Raw genomic sequence first — 23,817 nt, 5'->3', positions numbered from 1 at the left:
TTTTTGTTTAGAGCCTATTACCGTATTTACTGTAAAATATCACATTTTACCCGCTTTCCTATCGGTGGCCGCAAAAATACATTTCGTTTGAATCACCACTAGGTGGCAGCATTGCGCCTCGGACTTCTTTGGAGCTCAAGAAGAAGAAGGAGAAGCGCGTCTTCTTCTCACAATTCTGAGGCACGTGAACATCAAATATATTCCTAATATTTGTGTCGACCCCCTACTGTATTCTGTTTTGGTTCCGGTTCTGGAGGCTTAAAAATGAACTTCGAGGCGGGCAGGTTGGAAGTCCTGCAGCTGCTGAGCAGATTGAGTCCCTCCGAGCTGCCGAAGCTACTGGACTGGATGAATAACTCAGGTGAACGCACGTGCACGTAGAGGATGTGACCACTTTGGGTGTGACGTCACCGGAAGTTAACCAGTTGTGTATTGGACGCATTGAAAGATGGACTTTTAAATGCAAAACATTCTTAAACGTCTCCTAACAACACTTATGTTTTATTTTCAACAGGGATATTACAAAGTATGTGGTCACGTGACCATACAGTTATTTTTTATAGCTCTTTTTTTATTGACAATTCGTTATTCAGCCTGAATTTGAATGCATGAGGTAAACATGCACAGGCACTGTATATTTTAAAATAAGAACTTGTACAGAAGTGTTCCTCAGACAAACCCATCAAAAACATGTTCAGGACTATATATAAAAAAAAGTATTATAAACCAATAAAGCAAAATTAAATAAAATAGGGTTCCGCTAGTTAGAAGTAATTGAAAAAGATATAAATAACGGAAAAAAATATATCAATTTTTCCTTAGAGGCCAAGTATGTTTTTAAATTTTAAGTATTTTAACATGTCTTTTCCAGATATGATGTCATTGGTTGTGTCCGAATTCCTTCATTTCTCACTACCTAGTCAGAATCTGCAATTCTAAAAACTAGTACCCCAAAAATATCCCAGGAGGCAACTACAGACCACAATGCATTGCGTTTTTCATGTGAAACCATTTGGTGGTTTAGCCCTGTCAATCCAACCCCCTAATTCAGAGTCAGTCAATGGCTCGGCCTTAGAATCAAACTCACAACCTTCCAGTCGGGGCAGACACTGTGAATAGACCTGTTTCCAGCTAATTTCTTTCTCGTTTTTTTAATGGGCTTAAAAGCTGGAAGTGAAAGGGCAGCTTCTTGATTTCAAGGACAAGAAAAGAGAAATGGTGTCTAAAACTTAAGTGAAAAAAGAAGTTTAATTTCATTTTCTTCAGACTAAAAAGCGAAAACAAAGGTGGAAACTCTGTCAAATCTGTTTCGATTTCATGGGTTCTCCTGAAGATCCAAACAAAGTTCTTCGTGGCGTGGGACACGTTTGAGGTTCCTGTGTTGTTGATCCTCATTAAAACATTGCTTCTGAGAACACTGAGGCAAGAAGATGTTCAGTGAGACTCAGGAGGGACCTCCTGCTGTGTCACGTTTGTCCTCAGACGACCTGGATCACCTGCTGGACGACAACAACAAGGTGATCCTGCAGAACATCGCAGACGACCTGAGGGCCCAGCTGCCTCTGGACGCTATGCTGCCCTCAGAGACCACAGCCCACCTCAAGGTATGGAGTAATCAGATTACCACGGTGTTAGAATTCAAAGATCTAGAGCTCAGTATTTCAGATGGTCAATGTTTAACGTCTCAGATGCAGCAGTGCGCACGCCCCACCGTGCACGTGGACAGCTTCCTGTACTCTGACGAGCAGGTGGACTCTCTGTGTGAGGAGGGGGCCATGAGCAGAACCTACTGCCTCAGATGTGGATCCACCCAGACCGCTCCTCTAGGTGGGACTCCAGCTGCAGAGATGGTCCAGGTCTCTGGTGTTTGGCTGTCAGAGGTGGTCACCGCCATCTTCTTCTCCCTGCAGACTTCATCTCTCACTCCTTCTCAGCGGCAGAACTTCAGTTCCTGTTCCAGAACGTCCTTCCGGACCTGAGTGGCCGGACGCTGGTGGACGTTGGCTCCAGATTGGGGGCGGTGTTGTACGGGGTTAGAGATCAACCCCCCCTCCTACACATTTAAACATTTGGTTCTGAGTTCTGTTGAGGTTCTGATGTCATGAGCGTTCAGTATGTGTGTGTGTGTGTGTGTGTGCGCACAGGGTTACGTCTACAGCTCAGCCTCTAAGCTGGTTGGTCTGGAGCTCAGTGGGGATTTTGTCCAAATGCAGAACGACATGCTGCAGAAGTACCAGATGACGGACAGAGTCCAGGTTGGTCTCAGAACCTCCACAAATAACCAGTCGGGATGCACAATATTGGATTTTACGATGGAATTCAATGTGCCGATCATTTTAAACACACTTCCAATGGAGTCCGAAAAACTCCACACTCAGTGTTTCTTTTCTTCACAAAAAAACACAAATACATCTAAATGCACTTTCTCTTAAATTATTGTGAATTTCTAAATTTTTTGTTCCGTTCAGTCCGACTTAGCTTGTCGTAATTTGCATATCGGGTCTGGTAGTGCCTGTATGAACTCCTTAAAAAATAGAGCTAGTTTCTTGGTATATTGTCTTGTATTTCACTGAAAAAAATAACCCAATTTCAGTTTGTTCTGGAAATTTTTTTTTACAACGTAAGTTAGCCAACAGCAATCAAGAAATCGTACACACAAGTGTGTGTTATTGACATATTATTGGTTTATAAGAGGAGCCGGTGAGAATGTAAACACGGGCTGCATTTGTCCGGACTTTGGACACGCCAGAGTTATGGTAATTCAGAGCATCAACCGCAGAGCTAAAGCGCTGTTGTTAAAGGGTTAAAAAAGAGACAGAGCTGTGATTTAGAGTGTTTCATGGTTTAAACTGCTGCCGTAGCCACATGCACCCGACCGGGGGTGGACCCGTACGGGTGCTGAGGGTTTGTGGGGTTGTCCAGGTTCGTGGAGGGTCATAGAGAGGAGCGGCTACATCTAAGGGGGCTCAGGTGTGTCTTGCAATTCCCTTGAGGCTCGTATGGCCACCTTAAGGGATATCATAAAAATGGAACGTACCATTAACATGTGTAGTAAGTGTGATGTGAAGTATTCCTAAGGATAATGGAAGTTGCAGACACTCGTGATGAACAGGTGATGCTGTTGTACGGTGCTCTGATGCAACACTCTAGTCCATAATACTCCTTACTGACCGCTCAAGTGCTGCATGCACAAAGTGTGCATGTGATACAAAAGTACCCTTAGGATGTCCACGCCAACTAATTCCTTCCCTACGCACTACATAGTGCACATTTTGTAGTGCTGTCTGAATCTACAATTTCAAAATCCAGTGCCCTAGAAATTTCTCAGAAGTCTCAGCGAAAACCAGTGTGCATCGACACTCACTAGATCAGCGAATATAGACCACAAATTTTGCCAACAAATGTATTTAAAAGTATTTTAACCGTCAACGTGTTTATCTTCAGAAGACAGTGGACTCATAAATAAGAGTCTCTAAACCTCATATCAATTAGATTTTAACTTCGTGAATTCAATTACGTCATATTCGCCATTTAAAAAAATGAAAGGAGCGAGCTTGGTGTCTGAATTGCTCTTGGTAAATGGCGTATACTTATATAGCGCTTTTCTACCTTCAAAGCCCGAAGCGCTTTACAGTCAGTCACTGACCCATTCACCCAGTCACACACACACATTCACACACACACATTCACACACTGGTGGCAGCACCGCTGCCAAACACCGGCGCCAACCTCCCACCAGAGGCAAGGTGGGTTTCAGTGTCTAGCCCAAGGAAACATTGACTCATGGGCGTGCAAGGCGGGAATCGAACCTGCAATATTACGATCATGGGTCAACCGCCCTACCGCTGCACCACGGCCACCCCTTTTGACATTCACGGCACTACATGGTCCTGCACTTTATAATTTTTTTTAAAGTTAGGGAGGGAATTCGGACAGAGATGATTGTCTAAGTTTCTCATTTCTAACAGTATTGCTGCATGCAAGGAGCGCACTTACCACGTCGATAACACGGGCTCTGTGTGCAGTCAGCAGGATTGGGGGGGTGGGGGTTGAAAAAGAAAAAAAAATACTGACTTACACACCTGCTTCCTTTACTTACAGTACAGACCAAAAGTTTGGACAGACCTTCTCATTAAAAGAGTTTTCTTTATTTTCATGTCTATGATAATTGTAGATTCACACCGAAGGCATCAAAACTATGAATTAACACGTGGAATTATATGCATAACAAAAAAGTGAGAAACAACTGAAAATATGTCATATTGTAGGTTCTTCATAGTAGCCACCTTTTGCTTTGATTACTGCTTTGCACACTCTTGGCATTCTCTTGATGAGCTTCCAGAGGTAGTCACCTGAAATGGTCTTCCAACAGTCTTGAAGGAGTTCCCAGAATGCTTAGCACTTGTTGGCCCTTTTGCCTTCACTCTGCGGTCCAGCTCACCCAAACCATCTCCATTGGGTTCAGGTACGGTGACTGAGAAGGCCAGGTCATCTGGTGCTGCCCCCCATCACTCTCCTTCTTGGTCAAATAGCCCTTACACAGACTGGAGGTGTGTTTGGGGTCATTGTCCTGTTGAAAAATAAATGATGGTCCAACTAAACGTAAACCGGATGGAATAGCATGCCACTGCAAGATGCTGTGGTAGCCATGCTGGTTCAGTATGCCTTCAGTTTGGAATAAATCCCCAACAGTGTCACCAGCAAAGCACCCCCACACCATCACACCTCCTCCTCCATGTTTCACGGTGGGAACCAGGCATGTAGCGTCCATCCGTTCACCTTTTCTGCGTCGCACAAAGACACAGTGATTGGAACCAAAAATCTCAAATGTGGACTCATCAGACCAAAGCACAGATGTCCACTGGTCTAATGTCCATTCCTTGTGTTCTTTAACCCAAACAAGTCTCTTCTGCTTGTTGCCTTTCTTTAGCAGTGGTTTCCTAGCAGATATTCTAGCATGAAGGCCTGATTCACACAGTCTCCTTTGAACAGTTGTTGTAGAGATGTGTCTGCTGCTAGAACTCTGTGTGCCATTGACCTGCTCTCTAGTCTGAGCTGCTGTTAACCTGCCATTTCTGAGGCTGCTGACTCAGATGAACTTATCCTCTGCAGCAGAGGTGTCTTCCTTTCCTGGGGCGGTCCGCATGTGAGCCAGTTCCTTTGTAGCGCTTGATGGTTTTTGTGACTGCACTTGGGGACACTTTCAAAGTTTTCTCAATTTTTGGGACTAACTGACCTACATTTCTTAAAGTAATGATGGACAGTCGTTTTTCTGTACTTAGCTGCTTTTTTCTTGCCATAATCCAAATTCTAACAGTCTATTCAGTAGGACTATCAGCTGTGGATCCACCTGACTTCTGCACAACACAACTGATGGTCCCAACCCCATTTATAAGGCAGGGCACACCTGTGAAGTGACAAACATTTCAGGTGACTACCTCTAGATGCTCATGAAGAGAATGCCAAGAGTGTGCAATGCAGTAATTAAAGCAAAAGGTGGCTACTATGAAGAACCTACAATATGACATATTTCAGTTGTTTCACACTTTTTCCTTATGTATATAATTCCACATGTGGTACTTTACAGTTTTGATGCCTCAGTGTGAATCTACAATTTTCATAGTCATGATAATAAAGAAAATGAGAAGGTGTGTCCAAACTTTTGGTCTGTCCTGTACATGTTAAGTGATTGCTACAACTCGTCTCTCCCAGCATGCCTGTAGAAAGAATGCATAAACATTTTCGCCCTTCATTGAGTGGTCTACGGGGGCCACTTGCATTTCCCAGACGACCATTTTTCGCCCACAGATGGCCCGTATCCACCCGTAAAGGCAGGTGGGACTAAGACTTCACCTGTCAACACTGATTTCATGCCCAAATTCCGGTTCATCCTTCTTCCAAACAAGTCCAGAGCTTCTCAAAAACAGTCGCCTCCTCTGCTGTGTCCAGGTTCTCCATGCTGATGTTTGCACCCAAGATGTTCTGCTGCAGAACGCAGATGTGCTGATCATGAACAATGTCTTTGAATTCTTCATGGAGCCCAGCGAGCAAGTCAGGTGGAAACACAGAGTGGCACGAAAAAGACAAAAACAAAAAAAAAAAAAGCTGCATGTCTTCTAAAAAGAGCGTTCTTTGGTTTCAGAGCATGGACTTTTATCATGCAGAACTTCAGGAGGGCAGGATGTCTGCTGGTTACTGTCCCCAGTCTGCAGGAGAGTCTGAACCATCTCCAGGTAAAACCAGCATCACCCACACCTGGTTGATGTCCTCATGACATCGTCCTCATCAAGATTTCTTTGCTCCTCTCCAGATTCAGTTGCAGCCGGGATGGCTGGAGGAGCTTCCTGTGGATCACAACGTCTATCTGGGAAAAGATGCAGACCCCGAAAGCCTCGCTCTGATCCACCTGTACAGGGTCATGTGATCGAGGAACGTCATACCTCAGACACACCTGTGCCAGGTCATGTGAACAAGGAGTATCCCACTTGTTGTTTATGTGACAAAGGACAGCCACACCTGTCTGGGGTCAAGTAATGACAGGCAATCACACCTGTTCAAGGTCATGTGACTGAAGACATTCACCCTTCTGGTTCTCCTGTGATATAGACAGAGGACAGTAACGTGTGCAGGAACAAGTGACAGAACCTGTGTAGTATCATGTATATAATTGGCTGATGTAGTCATTTGTGCAGATGTGGTTACCTGAAGACAGACACTCAACAGATCACATAAAGTGATTTATATATAATGCAAATTCAACTGATAAATAAAGCTGTTCTCTGTCTTCCATGCAAATTCTAGCTCATTATCTTCTTTGCAGTAAAAAAAAGACTAATTTTACCACACTTTTCTGGAACAATTCCTCCATTCTCCGTTTTTTATGTAAATAAAAGGAAAAAACTAAATGGGTCAGTGTTCTTGGATTCGAGAGAAGTGAAGAAGATCATGCAGGTCAATATTTTTTTTATCCAGTTCATTCATTCATTCATTCATTCATTCATACAGAGCTGGTGTTTTTCTGGAGACATCCTGTAGGGGGCGGTAAAGAACAGGCAGGTTTCATGCACTCTACCAAAGTAGTAGTAGAAGAAGAAGAATGAGTCTGAAGTGGGATAAAACTTCGTCAACAAGCCGCCAGTGAGTCGCCTCAGCCCGCGACTCTTTCTTTTATCTTCGCACCGGCGGGAGCCGTTCCATCGTAGCTCATTTTGGTAAAACATTTATATTTTTAAAAAAGTTCCAGAAAAGCTTCTTATCGCGGATTTGAGCCGCGTGCTGAGCGTTTGGCGTGGAATTGGGTCATAACCGAGCGCGTCGGCTCTCACGTTCAAGAGGAACACATCCATGCGGGCAGATTATCGGCGCGTCTAACAAAAGACTCGCTCCCCTCCTCTTCCTCACTCCGCCGCGCTCAGACTTCGGTTCCGTTCGGACGCTCCGCTTTCTTGTGTCGCCGCAGTTCGGATGTAATTGTTCGATTTTCCCTCCTTTTTTATTCCAGCGCAGAAGCGGAGCTCCCGAGATGCCGCTGCTCCACAGGAAAGCCTTCATCCGACAGAAGCCTCCGGCGGACCTGCGGCCGGATGAAGAAGTGTTTCTCTGTAAAATCACCCACGAAATCTTCCGGACCTACGAGTGAGTAGCCGCGAGGCCACCGATAACCGCGGCGGGGAGTTCGTGAAACTTTCTGTACTAACTAAGCTAACTTTTTTTTCCGGCTGGAGGAGGAGGCTGTTGCGGGTGGGGGGTGGGGGTTCCCTCCGCGGGTCAGGTGTCTGTCTGACCGGCCGGTGGGGCAGGTGGCCGGTTAGGGCAGCCCGGGTTTGTTGGCAGGAGGAGGAGCCGGGAGTTTTGACCGGGAGTGAGCAGCGACGCCGCCTGAGTGTCAGCCGCTCGTTAGCCGTTAGCAACCGATCCGGCTGTAGCCGCCGAACGCGCTCGCGCCACGGCGGTAAAAGTCGTTCCACCATTTAGAGATGCTAAGCAGGAAAATAAATTCCGAAAAAAATCTCCTTTCTGAGCCACATTTTCCCTTTTACACACTTATTTTTGAGTTGATGTACTTTCTCAGGAGTAAAGCTGAAGAAGATGGTGACACAAAAAACGACCTGCTGGGTTTTCGCTGCTTGTTTATCAGAACCAACCATAACGTTCACTAAGTGTTGTTTTCAGTGATAAAAAGCTTTAATCACGTGTCATTTCCGCTGTAATCACGCCGAAACGCGGTTATTACAGGATTTAGACCAAAGCTGCGTCTGTCTGGGCGGATTGTCTCTTTATTGGAGTCGAAAGGTTTAATCTGCCGATTAAATAATAAACCAAAAAATACAAAACAAGTTTTTCTTCCCCTGTTTTTTTGTCTTTGTTTTGCTTTGGCGTTTTTCTGTTTTGCTTTTGCGTTTTTTCATTTAGTTGAAACATGTTTTGTGTTGCCAATGTATGAAAGTGCTTTTTAAACAAAGTTTGATTTGAATCAAAAACCTTAAATTCTCATCTTGGGATTAAATGTCTCAGGACTGGAACTATTAAAAAACAAAGTAAAGTCAGTGTAAAAACATTTTTTAAAAAAAATTAAAGGTATGATTTTCTCTTAAAGCTGTTTTCTTAATAGCAAAAAAAATCATACTAATTGTTGATTGAATGAAATAAAAATGTTCATATTGTTATACGATATCTTTATTGTATGAATCTACTTGATTTTGCACTTAAATTCGTCTTTGTAAAATATACAATTACATTAAATTAATTTAATGCAAAGTTATTTATTGATCATTTGCTCCACTGGTGACATTTATTTCATAGTATCCAATACTTTCTTTATTGCACCAATGTGATCTCATTTACTTAATTCTTTTATTGTTAGAATTCTAAAATGTTATTTTGCTTCTAAAACCAATAATTTGCACTCTCGGTTGGATGTTGACTGTATTTCACACATGTTCAGTGACAAAGTAAAATACATTCTAATAATAATAATACCTCCTGAAAAATGGCACTTTAGATTAAATTTTGTCAAATCAGTCGTCAAAATAATCGTGTTAAAAGAGAAACTGTGAATTTCTGGACCAGAATTGCGTCGATTTAGTACTTGGCCCTCAAATCCTGAGAGTTGGTGCACATTTACTGAGTAGTGAACAAAATCCAGCTGACGTTTGTACTTGTTTCAGTTCCACTCCAGAGATCCAGACTTTTTATTTAACTTCGTAAGACCCGAACTTTAATTTGATGCCATTTTTATTTTATTTTTTAAACTTTCACTAGACCTGTGTATGCCAGGTCGATAGAGGTTAAAGTGGTTCTATTTAAGTTTCTACGATTTCTCAATATTAGCCCTTTTTCACGTATTTTACATCCTCACAGTGTTTCATTTTTGGATGATATCATTTTTTTTTCTTTAAGCTTTAGTTAAAGACAGTTCAGTGTGACAATCCATTTAGGAACTCTGAAAGGTTTAAGATGCTGACATAGAAGTCAAAGAATATGAGTGAAAGTGGAGAAATCGGCTTCAGTAAATAGTTTGAGCCGATTCTAATCTTCGGATCAACTTTTGTCATGTATGCGGATATCCACACGTGAACATGTACCTCCCTTCCACAGTGAGTTCTTCGAGAGGACCATCCTCTGCAACAGCCTAGTGTGGAGCTGCGCGCTCACGGGGCGAGCGGGCCTCACCTACTTGGAGGCGGTGGAGAGCGAGCAGCGCGCGCGGCAGAGCCTGCGCAGCTTTCCTCGGGCGCTGCTGGTGCCCCTCCTCCACCTGGCTGCGATGAGCCAACGCAGCCGACTGGTGGAGCTTTGCGAGGACGTCTACGGTTTCGTCAAGGACCGCTTTTTTCCCGGGGAGGTGGTGGAAGTCAGCCGGCGCAACGGGGCCAGGTACGCACTGGGGAAGTGCCGCATCGCTTTTCAGGCTGCACAGTTTTCATAGTAACAGATGCTGCTTTAGTTTCAGTTCACCGTATTTGTCGGTTTGTGACTGAAAATTATAAAGAAATTGGTGTTCTTGTTCTTTAATCTTTGTGTTTTTGGGAAAACTTTTTTTTTTTTTGTTTGTTCTTGTTGTGGTTGGTAGTTTGACCTCCGAAACCTCGGCACCGACACCGAACTGAATCTTGTGTTCCAGGCACATGTGTGAGATCCTGGAGGTGCACTCGCCTTACTCCAGCGCCAACGGAGTGGCGCCCACCAACGGAGCAACGGGCACCAACGGCCACACCGACCCATCTCAGGTGGACACCATCGTCATCAGTGACAGCGATGAGGAGGACGACGCCTTCCAGAGTCCCGTCGTACACGTCAAAGGGTCAGTCAGGCAGATTCTGTGCTGCTATAAAACTCTAAAACCAGCTTTGAAAAATAAATGTTCCTCCTTATTTGAGTTTCGGTTAATGAAATGAGAATCAGATGCTGGTTTGAGTTTGAACTCTGCGTTTGTTTTCCAGGAAAAAAAAGCCTTTGAGTCCTTCTGTGTTCAAATACACCGTGAGGATGATGAGTGACAAACACAGCGAGCCGTTCACCGTCAAAGCCAATCAGATCAGGTGAGGAGCTTCACCTGGAGTTTGTTCTGCCGGTTCAGAGAGGTTCTGTGACCACCGATCCAAATGCAAACTAGGGTTTGCAGTCTGAATGGTCTGGTTTTTGGTAGGCCTGGGCGAAAAATCGATTGGATGAATTAATTAGAATATTTTGTTACAGGCGATTTAAAAAAACAAAAAAAACAACGAAAAACTCAATCGACTCCTGCTGCTTCATCACCGCGATGATCAAAAATCCCACACCGTCACAGCTCAAGTTAAGATCTTGTGGGACACATTTGCAAATGGTACCCATATATACCGTGGAGAAGACGAGGGTTATTAGTTTAATTAAAACCTTAGCCCCCAGATATGAATTGTATTGTTTTAGAAAATGGTGCTACTCTCAAGGTGAATGTTTGTCTCCTTTTAGTCTAGACTACAAAGTGTGACTCAAAACACAGCTGGGACTTTGTTTCCTAGAGTGTGATCATTTTAGTATTCATCCCAGAAATGGGGGCTACATTTGTCTTGCGTTTGATTACATAAAAGCAAAATTTGCTTTAACTTAAGTTGTCTGTCGTTTGTACTTGTTGCTTTCCTTAAGTGGGAAGAATCGGAAATCGAATTTAAAAAAATAAAATCTGAGATCTTATGTTTAGGCCATATCGCCCAGCGCTAGTTTCCAGCTGGTTTAGCGTGTTTCACTGATAAACTGGAGCACTGATGCTTTGGTGTCGGGCTGCAGACGCTCCCTCTAAAATCCAGAGTTTGTTTAGTTTTTTCACGTTGGATAAAAATACGACAAACGTATTCTCCTGAAGAAAACGGAACAAAAGAAGCAAAACCTCAGTTTGTTGTGCAGCAACCGTTAAATGATGTTGCTGGAGTTTTTTTTTTCCTGCTTGTTTTTACTATGAACTGGAGTGAGTGACTCCTCCCCCCGTGGCGTTCCAAACAGGAAGTACGTGCTGAAACAGCTGTGGAGCAGAATAACAATTCTTGCTCTGATACCTTTCTATCAACACGTTCTTGATTATCCTCCTTTTTTCATGATATTTTATTCCGTAGTTTAAGTCATTCCAGTTATAAATTGACCAATCAGATAACTCAAAAGTCCAAAATCCAAAACTAAAAACGACGACAGAATTGACTTAATTTCTATGGATGACATCACACTCGCTCGCCCAAAGTCTCAGATGCAGTCGAGGGTTTTCGCCGGCCTTTTCTCTGAGTTCTTTTGTTAAAATTTAACGCCCCGGTCAAAGTTGCCTGCTGACCTTCATCCCCGTCTTTCAGTCGCAGGAAGTCCACTCTGTCCAGAGAGAAGCTGAAGCTGCTCTACAAGCAGCACTGCGAGCCTCAGAGGGGCTTCATCATCCTCAAGGTGAGGTCAGAGGTCAGGACGGTGACCCGTCGAACCGTCAGAACAGCGGTTCTGAGTGATGTGTCCTCCCGTCTCAGGCCTCCACCGTTAAGAAGTACCAGCTCTCCGAACAGACCTTCTCCCAGTTCTTCCCCGATGAGCCCCCCCAGGTCCCGTTCAGCTCTCCCTCCTCCAACGGTGGAGTGTGCGCCTCACCTGGACAGGTACGCGCACATCCAGATTTGTTCTTTCTATGTCTTGTTGAAGAAATGCAAATGTTTGGAATTTAAAAAATGGATTTAAAAAAAGCAACCTTGATTCATCAAACGAATGAGGTGATTCTTCTGAAAAATGTTATTTTTGACAAACAAAAAATGTTTTGCACATAGTTATTATATTCTTAAAGTCTTGATTGTTCAGTTAAATATGATATTTATGTAAAACCTTATTTTCATAAGCTAAACTTTATTTTGTAATTAAATGTGACAAAGTTTAATTGACTTCAGGATCATATCAAATTGTAAACTTGTGAATTTTGTTTTTTAGCAGCGATGAGTAATTGTTCATTATTAGTTAATGATCCGGTTTCAGCAGAATGGCTGAAACAGAAAGAGAAGCGAAGAAAAGTGATTTTTATCCGAGCTGCAAACTCTTCTTCCTCATTTCAGCTCGGGTGATTGTGGGGGATTGAACCTTTGTGTTTCTTCATCCACCGTCTGCTTCTTCTTCTTGTTGTTTTGCAGCAGAATTATCACGGTTCTGCTCAAACCTGCAGGTCGATGCTCCTCAAACGTTCCATGCAGCAGTAGTGGGGGGGGCTTTAAAGTTTGTTAGGTTCCACAAAATGCAACAAAATAAATATCCAAATGAAGATCAGTGTTTGATGGTCAAAGCGACTTCCTCACAGTTTTTGACGGAACTCTGCCGGCAGGTGGTTCCAAACCCAGATCTTCTGTGGATGTAGACGTTGACGGATCCTTCTGTGATGCCATTTCTGTGGGGAAATGGCATCACTTCCAGAACTTTAGTATGAAGATGGTCCTTAACGACTTCGGCTGGATGTTTGGAATACATTTAGGGCCAGTCTTTACCTCTGTGATGACGGTGCATGACGGGTAAACTGTGTTTTCTCAGCGTGGAGAACTCCTCTTCCATGTATGGAAACGCAAACCTCCAGCGTGCTTCAAGGTTTCCTTCAGAGACTCATTATGGTTCTTCTGTTGAAGAAAAAGCTTCCTTCCGTTTGCATCTCTTCCGTGTCCAGGCCTCTCTTAGCAGTAGATGGGTGAAATTTGGGTTTCACTGGTTTCTGCCAGTTCTGAGCTGATGAGCTTCATGTGTCTTTCATCTTCTGCACAAAGTCTCCTTGGCCAACCACAGCGTCTGCAATCCTCAATGTTTCTTTGTGCTTCTTCAGAAGACCGTGAACATCTGGAAACTCCAGTCTGCTTTGAGATCTTTGTCTGATAGAGACTTAGCTGATGCAGAAGAGCGACCTCCTGTGCTTCATCTCTGCTTTGTGACGTTAGTTTTTACAGAAAGTGTCGCCGTTCTTCATCCCAAAGCATGAGGACCTTAGTTCAGATTCTGATTTTTCAAGAGGTTCGGGTTTTAACTGTGATATCAGAGCAAATGTAAATGTTCTTTCTGGACTTATCTGTCAAATTTGTCTCTTTCTCTCCAAAACATCATCTTTAAATAGTTGAAACTTACTGATATCCCTTCAGTTTAAATGACCGTAAAGGAGGAGAACTTATGCTGATCTTTGTGTTTGCAGGCGAGTCTGTCGCCTCTTCAGGCTATGGAGGAGAAGCTGAAGCTGCTGCAGAAGAGGGAGGAGATGGCTGCTGCTCAGGACAGAGCTCGACTGAAGAAGGAGCGAGAGGGGGCACAGGAGGCCAAGAGGAGAGAACGGGAGGACAAGGACAGGCTTAAGGAGGAGCAGAGGAAAAGGTTTGAGGAGGAGAAGCAGAGGAAGAAAGAGGAGAAGGAGCGCAGGAAGCTGGAAAAGGAGAGGGTACGTCTGGCCACGTTAACGTTCGATTTGTGAAAGAGCAGAGAAGTGATGGAGGTGATGCACAGGAACGCGAGAAGCTGAAGGAGGAGAAGAAGAAGTATGCCCAGAGACTGAAGCTGCTGAGCAAACCCATAGAGGACATGGAGTGTGAAGGCCTGAAGGTCAGTGAACGCACCATCACTGCTAAGGATGGGGGTCATTTCTACAAACACGGAGGTTAAGCAGACATTCAGTTTTGTGTAGGGATAGAAAAACCTAACCCTGAAAGGGTTTGGCCACCAGGAGGCGCTGTCCAGACGTTCTGGAACCCGCTGTTGGTGATTGATCAAGGAATTCGTTTTAGATTTCTACGATCCTGATCTGTCTGCGGGAAGTTGGTAATCAAATCAACTTGTACCTTCATACAAATTTATTTCCTTATGAAATATTTGATACTGGAAAATAGCCTTTGGATTGAGACACACTAGGTTTATTTTGCTATAACATAAAAAAGACTAATGAACTCCTGCCGCTCAGAAGAAACTATGTCCACAGAAACGATTTTCCTTAAAAACAGCTTAATCCTAATTAAGAGACCACTGGGGTTTGTTGAAAATAGATGAAAAAAGGATCTTAGTGGGACTTTAATGGTCTGGTTGATCAGGTGTCTCCTCGGCTTCTTTGTGGTGAAGGTGGAGGAGGATGGCGTGTCCTCATGGATGAAGTCATCAAAGCCTTGGGGGTCTTCAGTTCACGAATGGACCTGTGTGTGTTCTTTCAGGAGCTCCCCAGTCCGGTTCCAGTGAGAACCCGTGTTCCATCCAACCTCTTTGGAGAAGCTCTGATGATTCTGGAGTTCTTGCGGGCTTTCGGCGAAGCTTTTGACCTGAAAGACGAGTTTCCGGACGGCGTCACTCTAGGTGAGAGCCTCGCGGCGTCCGTGTTGGCGGTCGTATTGAATCGGTCGGAATAAACATCGGGTCAGCTGCAAGTTCTGCAGCATCACAGCTGATCCGCCTCAGTTTTTGTCTGCAGCTTTGCATCAAGAGGAATTTCTGTTGTTAAAGCCTGAGGTGGTTCCAGAACCGCTGCTGATCCGGTTCTAGGGTTACTGGGTGAAGCGCCACATCCCGAGGCGCTTCCGATCTGCTGCTTGTCTCTCGGAGGACAAACTGGCTTGGTGTAATTCAGGAAGGAAAAAATCTTGCTGACAGATCTCTGCTTTTTCACAGAGGTTCTGGAGGAGGCTCTGGTTGGTTCTGATCCCGAAGGTCCTCTGTGTGAGCTGCTGTTCTTCTTCCTGACGGCCATCTTCCAGGCTCTGGATGAGGAGCAGGAGGAGCTGAAGGATCAGGCTGAAGGTGGGACAGAACGACCCCAGTGTGCGCTGCGTTGTTCCGCGTGGTGGATGGCTTCAGGTGTCTGTTCTCCTGCAGACCTGTGGGACGCCCTGGACGACGACTCTGACCCTACCCAGTTGGCGCTGAGCGCCGTGGCCTCGCTGGCCGCGGCCTGGCCTCAGCTGCATCAGGGCAGCTCCCTCAAGCAGCTGGACCTGGACAGCTGCACGCTCTCGGAGATCCTGCGCCTGCACATCCTCGCCTCTGGGGCCGACAGTAACCATGGCAACGCGAAGTTCCGCTACCAGAAGCAGGGCGGGTTTACGGTGATGGATGACCCGTGCGTAGAGCTCCGATTGGCTGAGCCAGCACTGCTGAAGAAGCTGTCGTCCACCCCGGTGTACGACCTGACAGCAGGTTAGTGTCTCGCCCCAGTCCTCCTGCAGGGGGCGCTGTGGTTTAGCTGCTGCTCTGAAGTGCAGAAGAAGCATTCCCCGAGGTCTTTCTCAGAATCTCTAAGGTGGTAACTGCTGCATTAGTTTTGAGAACATAAAGAAACATCTGTGTGACGTCCGGCACTGTAGATCTCTGAGTGAAGGAGCTGCTCTTGTTCTCACGCAGAGGAAAAGCTTAAGATCCTGAAGGCTCTGGTGGGGAAACTTCTGACGCTGGCGTCCAGCAGGGATCTGATCGAGGACTGCGTGGAGGAGCAGAAAGCCGCGAGGCAGGAGCTGAGGGAGATCCGGGCGGAGCAGCACCGCAGAGGGAGGGAGGAGGCCGCGCACAGGTGCTTAAACAATCGCGCATTCATAACAATGTCAATAAATAAAACCACCAGATTTGAGCTTAAAGATGGTACCTCAAAAGGATTTAAAGGAATGCGACCACGGAAATGCGGTAAACTCAGGTGTGTCCCTCATCAGCATCACAGGTGTTTCTGAACCTGTTATCAGTCTTTCTGCCTGTTCAAAGGTCTCATGTTTGTTTATTCTCATTTTATTATTCTCATGAGAAGAATTGATTGACTTGCCAAAGTAATTGAGAGGTACTCGGCATGCAGTAGTAGTGCCTTGCAAAAATACAGATGGAAAAGTACAAAAATAGTAAAACAATTCACTAAAGTCCAGGTATGTTGGAATGAAAAGGTGCCGTTAGGGTTAAAATGGGTCTTGTAGCCTGTAACTGCACGTGTAACAGTAGCATTGGTAAAGAAGTAGTTGTATACATGCATTCAGGTATGTAGTAGGTCTGCACAATAAATGGTAAATTTATTGTTATCGCAATATCAAGCTGTGCAAATCTTATGGCAGCTTGAAGAATTTAACGAATCAAATAAATCCCTTTATGCATTTGACCAAGGGGATGGTCAAATCCACGCTGAAGGTGGAGCACAGAAAGAGAAGGAAAGGAGCAGCACGTTAAAGGTGAAGGCCATAAAAAGCTCTCTGACGTTTGAGCGTTCAGAGGTTTAAGGTCCACTGAGATGAAGATAAACTTTCAAAGGTGAAAGTGTCCCATTACACCATCAAGAAAAGTCTGAACCAAAGTGAACCTCATTGGGGAATGATCATTGAGGACCCCACTGTTTGGGGGTAAACATTAACGAAATTTCCCAGAATGCATCTGGACAAGTCCCTCTCCGGTCGTCTTTGGATCTATTTTCAAAGCGTTCCCAGTGGTCTTTTAAGCACGATTATGCTGTTTTAAGCCTAAATTCAAAACCTGTGCCGATTTCTAGGACAAGGTTTCTGGGACCGTTGGTACTGAGCAACCCCGCCCACTCTTCCCGTCACCCTTAACTGAGAGCTCTCTGTTTTCATGCCCTCCCACTAGCCTATAGCCCCTATGCATCTTTCAAATGTTTTTTTTTTTTTTTTTCTTCCCATTTGCTCCTGAATTTGAATCAAAAAATCCTCAGAAATGCAAGTTTGAGCTTAATTTTCTTCATACAAGTCCTCCATCAGAAATTAGTCGTAGCGACTTCAAAACCAAACAGTCGCTGAGAGGCTGACGCTGGGTCCGGGTACTGAATGACGTGCTCAAAACAACCATAAAGCATAACGAAGTTTTAATAATGAAAAATGAAGGTAATTAACTCCACTTATTGTATTGTGATCAAAAAAGAGGAAAAACATGAGTCAAGAAAAAAGCGTATAAAGCGGTCAACAAAATATTTTGTTTGATCAGAGTCTGTTTAAATGATTCTCAAACATTTATTTACATGTCAATTACTACTAGTGTTGGTTTCAAGTTGCTTCGGTGAACATTGCAGATTTTTTTCTGTTGTCTTGTCAAATCTGAGTGATCTGGATCAGAACCTGACTTACCGATTCTGCACTTTAAAGAGTTCGTCTGCGAAAGGAGGAGAAGCTGAGGGAGCAGGAGCTGAGGATGAAGGAGAAGGAGGAGAAACTCAAGGAGCAGGAGGGTGTGGAGCGCCTTCCACTCAACGGGTAAGGATTTACCGCTCCGTGTAGAACAACCGGGTCAGGGTTTTAGCCGTTTCTGCTAAGATTTAAAGGGTAGAGAACCTCCTCTGGCTTTATTTCAGCAGCCTACAGTTCTGCTTTGGACCTGGTCAGGAAGCGTTTTGTAAACGTCGAAGTCTTAGCTTTTTTTCAGAACCTGCAGAGGTTCCACTGATGTTCTTCGGAGCTGTCTGAACATGTCAGATGTGTGGAAATCCACATTTTCTGAAATTGTTTTCCAGCGAAACGACTGCAGGACACCAGGCTGAGGATTACAACGGAGAGTTTCCTTCATCCTCCAAAAAGGAGATGAAAGGTAACGGCAGTCCAGGAGGTCCACCTCAGGATCTGCAGGAAACGAGAAGACTGTCTGAACATAATCAGTTCTTGTTTTTGCAGCTGAAGGAGAGCAGAAGGAGAACAAACCTCTTCCTCCTCCTACTCTGACTAAAGAGGAGCTGGAGAAGGAGCAGGAGAAGGTGGGAAGCGTGTGACGCAGCTGCTTCATTGGCCCCGTCAGGGTTTAGCTCAGACACAGGATGACCCCGCCTCCTTTGTGCCCGCAGGTCAGAGAGCTGCAGGAGCGGATTCAGAAAGCGGCGGCCTGCACCTGCTTGCTGCCGCTGGGCCGCGACCGCATGTACCGCAGGTACTGGATCCTCCCCTCGGCCTCCGCCCTGTTTGTGGAGGACGACTATTCTGGCCTGACCGAAGACATGCTGCAGCCGCGACCGAAGCCGAGCGAGGACGGCGGCACCAAGACGGAGGAGGGAGGGCGTGTCGGTGAAGAAGGGACCACAGAGAGGTTCGGTCCCGTCGTAAATGAGGACTTGGTGGTTTTTGTGAGAGCAGAAACCAGAGCTCTCTCTCTGTCACCCGACAGTGCCGCTTCAAGCCCCGCCCCCCCATCCGGGGATATGCTGCCGGTGAACCGGCCCAACGTCTGGTCCTTCTACAGCTCAATGGAGGCGGTGGATCAGCTGATTGAGGCTCTGAACCCCCGAGGTCACAGAGAGAGCAGCCTGAAGGAGGCGCTGCTGCAGGACAGGGAGCGCCTGCAGCAGCTGCTGAGCGCCTGCGACTGCAGCGAGTACACATGCACAGGTGACGCCTGCGCAAGCGGCAGCCGGCAGATGACCCGTTCTCTGGCGCAGCTGGTTAACATGTTCTGCTTGTCCAGGTGAGCCCGAAGGGTCCAAAGGAGGTCCAGGTGGTTCTGCAGCAGCGGAGTCCATGATGGAGGGCAGACTGAGAGACCTGCTGCTGGACCTGGAGGACCGCGTTCACCAGGGAACTCTGGGAAGCCTGAAGGTGACTAAAGCTGTCGCAGCTGCAGGTGAGATGAAGGTCAGAGCGCTGCTCACCTGTCTCGCTCCGTTCAGGTGCTGGACAGGCAGGTGTGGCGCGCGGCGCTGGAAGCGGGAAACTACGAGCTACTGGGCTCTGACGGCAGAGAGAGTGTGAGGGTGAACGGGCAGGCGGACGCCACGGAGGGGGACTCTGCACACCTGAGAGCCAGAGACAGGTGTGTGGCTGCGAGGCTCATTGAGTCTGAAACGCCGGCAGACGCGCTGAAGTGTGTCTGCTGCAGGCTGCAGGAGCTGAGGGCGGACGCATCAACTTCATGTGGGATCAGCGGCAGCGGCACCCCTCAGGTTGTCAGCCGTTCGGTTCGAATCCTGTCCCAGGCCCTCGCCAACATTGAGCAAGGCATTGAGCGGCGTTTCCTCAAACCTCCCCTGGGTGCGTCCTGGGACCATTTGTCAGCATGTGGAGGTTTGTGTTGCTTTGATGCCAACGGACCTTCTCCCTGCAGGAGAAGAAGACGTCAAGAAAGACCACAAGATGAAAAAGAGCAAGAAGAAGGAGGAGGACCAGGCCAGTGATGGTAGGACCTCTTGGACCTGCAGGTAAAGGCAGGAGATGTGGTTTTTTGTTGCCTAACTGTGTGTCTGTCAGATGGCGGCAGCGACAGCGGCCGGGCCGTGAAGACCGTGTTGGAGCGCTGGAGGGATTCTTTGCAGGCCTGCAGCAGCTTGTCCCAGGTCAGAACCTCACACCTCCACCTGCTTCTAACGTCTTTCCTGAAGGCTTTCAATAAAGTTTTGTCCACCCCCAGGTGTTTGTTCACCTGTCCAGTCTGGAGCGGAGCATCCTGTGGTCCCGCTCCATCCTCAACGCTCGCTGCCGCATCTGCAGACGCAAAGGAGACGCAGACAACATGCTGCTCTGCGACGGCTGCGACCGAGGACACCACACCCACTGTCTGAGGCCCCGCCTCAAGGTAAGCCCCGCCCCCGATGCCGTTTACAGCCACCGGTCCAGAGGAACCACGATGAGGAGCCGACACCGTCTTGTTTCAGTCTGTTCCAGAGGGGGACTGGTTCTGTCCCGACTGCCGACCCAAACAGCGTTCTAGCCGCATCCCGTCCAGACAAAGATCCTCTATTGATGAGGAGGAGGACGAAAGCCAGGAAGAGGTGGAGGAAGATGATTCTGAGGAGGACGAAGATTCTGACGATGAAGAAGACGATGAGGAAGAAGAGGAGGAAGTAGTTGAAAGGTGCGGATCAAATCCTGGCTCCACTCCATCTACACGCGTCATTACCTGGTATTGGGCCGTCCTGTCATGATGTTCAGAAGATGTATCTGAGACCCGGAGACGCTTTCTTTGTGTCCACATCAGAGCAACTAAACCCAACTATTTTAAAAATTTAGTAGTATTTAAACAGAGTCTTTTCCAGTGGGACTGTGAACTAATAGACCAAAGAAGATCCACAGTTTTCACCACAACTCGTGCTGCGAGAAAGCTTATAGTTTAAATCCCAACTTAACATTCTTTTAATCTTTGCAGTTCTCGAAAGAGCCAGGCCCCGCCCCCAAAAGGAAAGACCCAATCAGCACCTTCCAAAGCCCAGCAGACCACACCCAAAAGCAGCTCTGTCCCATCAGGAAAGACCTCCAAGTGAGTACGAGTTTCTGATGGCGCCCAGGTGATTCTGCCCAAACCTGAGCTGACGTGAACCTTCAAACAGGTCCTCGGGGAAGAAGACCACGCCCCCTAAGTCAAAGTCAAACACGTGCAAAGCTCCGCCCCGCTCGGGGAGAACCGGCGCACGTCTGAGCCACGAGAACTCGACCCCAACAAGCAAAGCCAAAACATCCCCCGACCAAAAGAAGTCGCCGACAGGTAGCAGTAGTGGGGGGGTCCAAGGTGAGGGGACGTTAAGGACGAACCACCCCCACATGTTCTGCATCTCCACAGACTCCACCCCACCCAAGCCCTCCAGAGCCATCCTCTCGCCAGCAGACGCGTCCTCGTCCAGCCGGCGTTCCTCCGGCAGGAACCACGGCGTCCACGAGCTGTCGGCCTGCGAGCAGCTGACCGTGGAGCTGGTCCGACACGAGGACAGCTGGCCCTTCATGAAGCTGGTGTCCAAAACCCAGGTACCGCGTCCGCCGCCGTGGTGCACGGTCAGCCGCTCCGCGTTCTCTCCAGCATGAAACCAGCTTTCAGAAAGCTGATCAGATGAACTGCAAATGACCGGATCTGCTTCTGTTTTAAGTCATTGAAATGAATGTAATATTTAGCCGCTTTTTAGGATTAAAATGTCAAACTTGGTTTTAAGAGGTTTTAGGTCCAAAAATGTTTTATTTTTTATGACCGTTTGCAAACTAACAATGACTTTCACCAAGAAAAAGTTATTGTATGAACGCAGGAAATCTTCCAGCTGAAGAGTCGCTCACTTCCAACGCGTTTCTCCGCAGGTTCCTGACTACTATGACATCATCAAGAAGCCCATCGCCCTGAGCACCATCAGAGAGAAGGTCAACAACTGCCAGTACCAGAGCACAGGTGAGCTCTGCTCTCAGCTCTGCGTCGGAGTTTCAGGCTGCATCCGCTGATGGGCTTCTATAGGAAGAAGGCCGGTGTTGAGTATCTGAATACTCAGATAAACACAGTCTGATCTCGAAAAATTAAATATCTGGGACACTGACGTGCAATCTTTTTAAATGTAGTGGGGTATAGTAAAAATATACTCCAGGGGATGCGGTTATGGCTCTATAATAGCGTCATAATGTTGGATTTTAAGTATAAAGGAAAAATTACAAAGTGCTGCAGTCCACAGGAAGTAAATGAATCTTTAAAGCTAGTGAAGGTTCGGATTTTCAAAGTAAAACTATAAAGTGTTTGTCATAGAGAAAAAAGATCAGACTGAAAATAATTTCACTGAAACGGGGTCTGAAAAGACAATTTTGTTTTAGATAGTCGACGATTTGAAAGAAATGCGTACTGAAAATGAAAGTAAAATATGAAAACCTTGTGGTCATCTATGTGACATCATGTGACTGTCTGCTAGCACGGCAGAGACGTTTTTCTTCCTCATTATAACCAGCAGATGAACGCCGGCGAGCGCAGATTTCTGGTTGTAACGATCAACGACTGTGTTCCAGATGTTTTAAACCCCGCCCTCCGTCCACAGGTGAATTCATCTGCGACGTGGAGCTCATGTTCTCCAACTGCCTCCAGTACAACCCCCGCCACACCAACGAAGCCAAGGCCGGCGTCCGCCTGCAGCAGTTCTTCCACTCGCAGCTCAGCGGGCTCGGCCTGTTGGAGCGCAGCGCAGCCCCGCCCAGCAAGCGTCCTCGCCACTGAACCACGGCCCTTCAATGTGGGGGGGCCACTTTTTGGACCCTGGGCAATCTGTGACTGGTGTTCTTAAGGTCACTTAGCTCCGCCCTTTTTCCCCCTGTTCTGAGGTCAGTCTTAAAGGAAGGAATCGTCGCTTCAGCAGCCCGCCACGTGGGCCGACGGTCCTGGACACGCCAGGGCCCGGCTCTGCTGCAGAACCTGTCGAACCCTGAGCGGGTTCAGCAGAAAAAGTAACCACTGAAGAACATTTGCACTGATGCAACCAGAAGCTGTGAGGTGGCAGGTGTTCACTCAGGGACAAATCTGTCGACCTGTGAGCTCAGGGCGTCCAGAAAACGGCAGTCCATGTGATGGAGGAAGTTTACACAAAATACCGCCAGAATAAGAGCTTCTGTTTAAAAAACAATGACCAACGCTGTCCCTGTACTGAGCCAGATGGTCAGATGACCAGAGCAACACAGCTGTGGTCATGTGACCAGCTCCAGCTGAGTGACGGAGTCTTCCTCAGAGCTGCTGCGTTCTGGTTCAGTCTCAGAAGGTCCGGTTCTGTTTCGTTATCTCAGGTTCTGTCTGGATCTTTTCGTTTTGTTTGCTCAGCAACTCCAATTTAAATTAATTATCATCCAACTTTTTAAAATGAGTATGTCTTGATGCTGTTAAAACACATAATTATAGAATTTATATATTTTTCAAGAAAATACTTTTGTTTTTTTTTGTACTCTGGTTCTACTTTGGTGCCGTGTGTGTTCAGCCGTTTCCGTTCCTAAACTGAAACATCTCGTTTCCTCGTCAGCCTCAGAGGTGTTAAACCATGCATTTGTGCATAAATAAATTCCAGTTTTCAGAACACTTTTGACAAACCAAACCATTTGTCACAAAAATTAAATTATTTCTGAAAGGCAAAGTTTTGAAAGAGGAACGTCTGAGGTGAAGCTACAGGTGACTCGGCAGCTTCAGTTTCCTCGCTGTACGATGCAGGCAGGTGAGGTTAAGCCCCTCCTCCCCGCAGTCGTGTCTCTGTTTTGTGGTTGGACGTCAACTGTCGACACTACACTGGAGCCCCTCCCCCTCTCTTATTTATTTAGCTGTAGCCCATCTTTGGGTTTATTTATGCCCTCAGCTTCCTCTCAGTTCCACCTGTTTTTGTTTTGATGTTAAAATAAAGAGTTTTTGTACTTGCCTCTCTCTCCTGTCGTCTATGAGGCTCGTCCCATCACAGCTTCAGTCTCTGAAGTGTTTCTGGAGCCACACGGGTTTATGAATCCGATCCCAAATGATCAGATTAAAGGGTCTATGACATCACAGCCCGATTTTAATGAAACGCACAAATAGGAATATTATTTACATGAATATTTTCCCTATTTTTTTGCTGCAGATGGTCCCTGACCTGCTCCACGAGGTTCAGGTCAGAGGTCATAGGTGGCCGTACCATATTAGGCACTCCTACGTTCCGAGGTCCAGCTGTGACAGTTG

General features: G+C 46.4%; 2 protein-coding genes across 2 annotated transcripts; both read left to right on the top strand.

The window, feature by feature from the left end:
• The first annotated feature begins 29 nt into the window (after window positions 1-29).
• Window positions 30-6,795, top strand: LOC101160205. Its single transcript, XM_004082136.3, has 8 exons — window positions 30-361; window positions 1,483-1,604; window positions 1,689-1,827; window positions 1,911-2,032; window positions 2,145-2,255; window positions 5,950-6,056; window positions 6,143-6,233; window positions 6,311-6,795. The coding sequence occupies exons 1-8, from the start codon at window positions 265-267 to the stop codon at window positions 6,422-6,424; spliced, it is 903 nt and encodes a 300-aa protein (XP_004082184.1). The 5' UTR covers window positions 30-264; the 3' UTR covers window positions 6,425-6,795.
• A 220-nt stretch (window positions 6,796-7,015) lies between these two features.
• baz1a (bromodomain adjacent to zinc finger domain 1A) lies at window positions 7,016-23,524 on the top strand. Its single transcript, XM_011490131.2, has 30 exons — window positions 7,016-7,211; window positions 7,502-7,635; window positions 9,598-9,876; window positions 10,124-10,303; window positions 10,443-10,541; window positions 11,817-11,904; window positions 11,982-12,107; window positions 13,661-13,900; window positions 13,966-14,061; window positions 14,661-14,799; window positions 15,112-15,240; window positions 15,316-15,636; window positions 15,841-16,006; window positions 17,565-17,672; window positions 17,930-18,003; window positions 18,087-18,166; window positions 18,254-18,492; window positions 18,571-18,791; window positions 18,868-18,998; window positions 19,070-19,212; window positions 19,279-19,430; window positions 19,504-19,575; window positions 19,647-19,732; window positions 19,807-19,971; window positions 20,051-20,250; window positions 20,542-20,652; window positions 20,723-20,877; window positions 20,953-21,134; window positions 21,456-21,543; window positions 22,172-23,524. The coding sequence occupies exons 2-30, from the start codon at window positions 7,523-7,525 to the stop codon at window positions 22,345-22,347; spliced, it is 4,359 nt and encodes a 1,452-aa protein (XP_011488433.1). The 5' UTR covers window positions 7,016-7,211; window positions 7,502-7,522; the 3' UTR covers window positions 22,348-23,524.
• The last annotated feature ends 293 nt before the right edge of the window (window positions 23,525-23,817 follow it).

This window comes from Oryzias latipes, chromosome 22 (assembly GCF_002234675.1).
Source record: "Oryzias latipes chromosome 22, ASM223467v1".
Taxonomy (NCBI): Eukaryota; Metazoa; Chordata; class Actinopteri; order Beloniformes; family Adrianichthyidae; genus Oryzias; species Oryzias latipes.
This window is presented reverse-complemented; position numbering and strand designations above follow the sequence as displayed.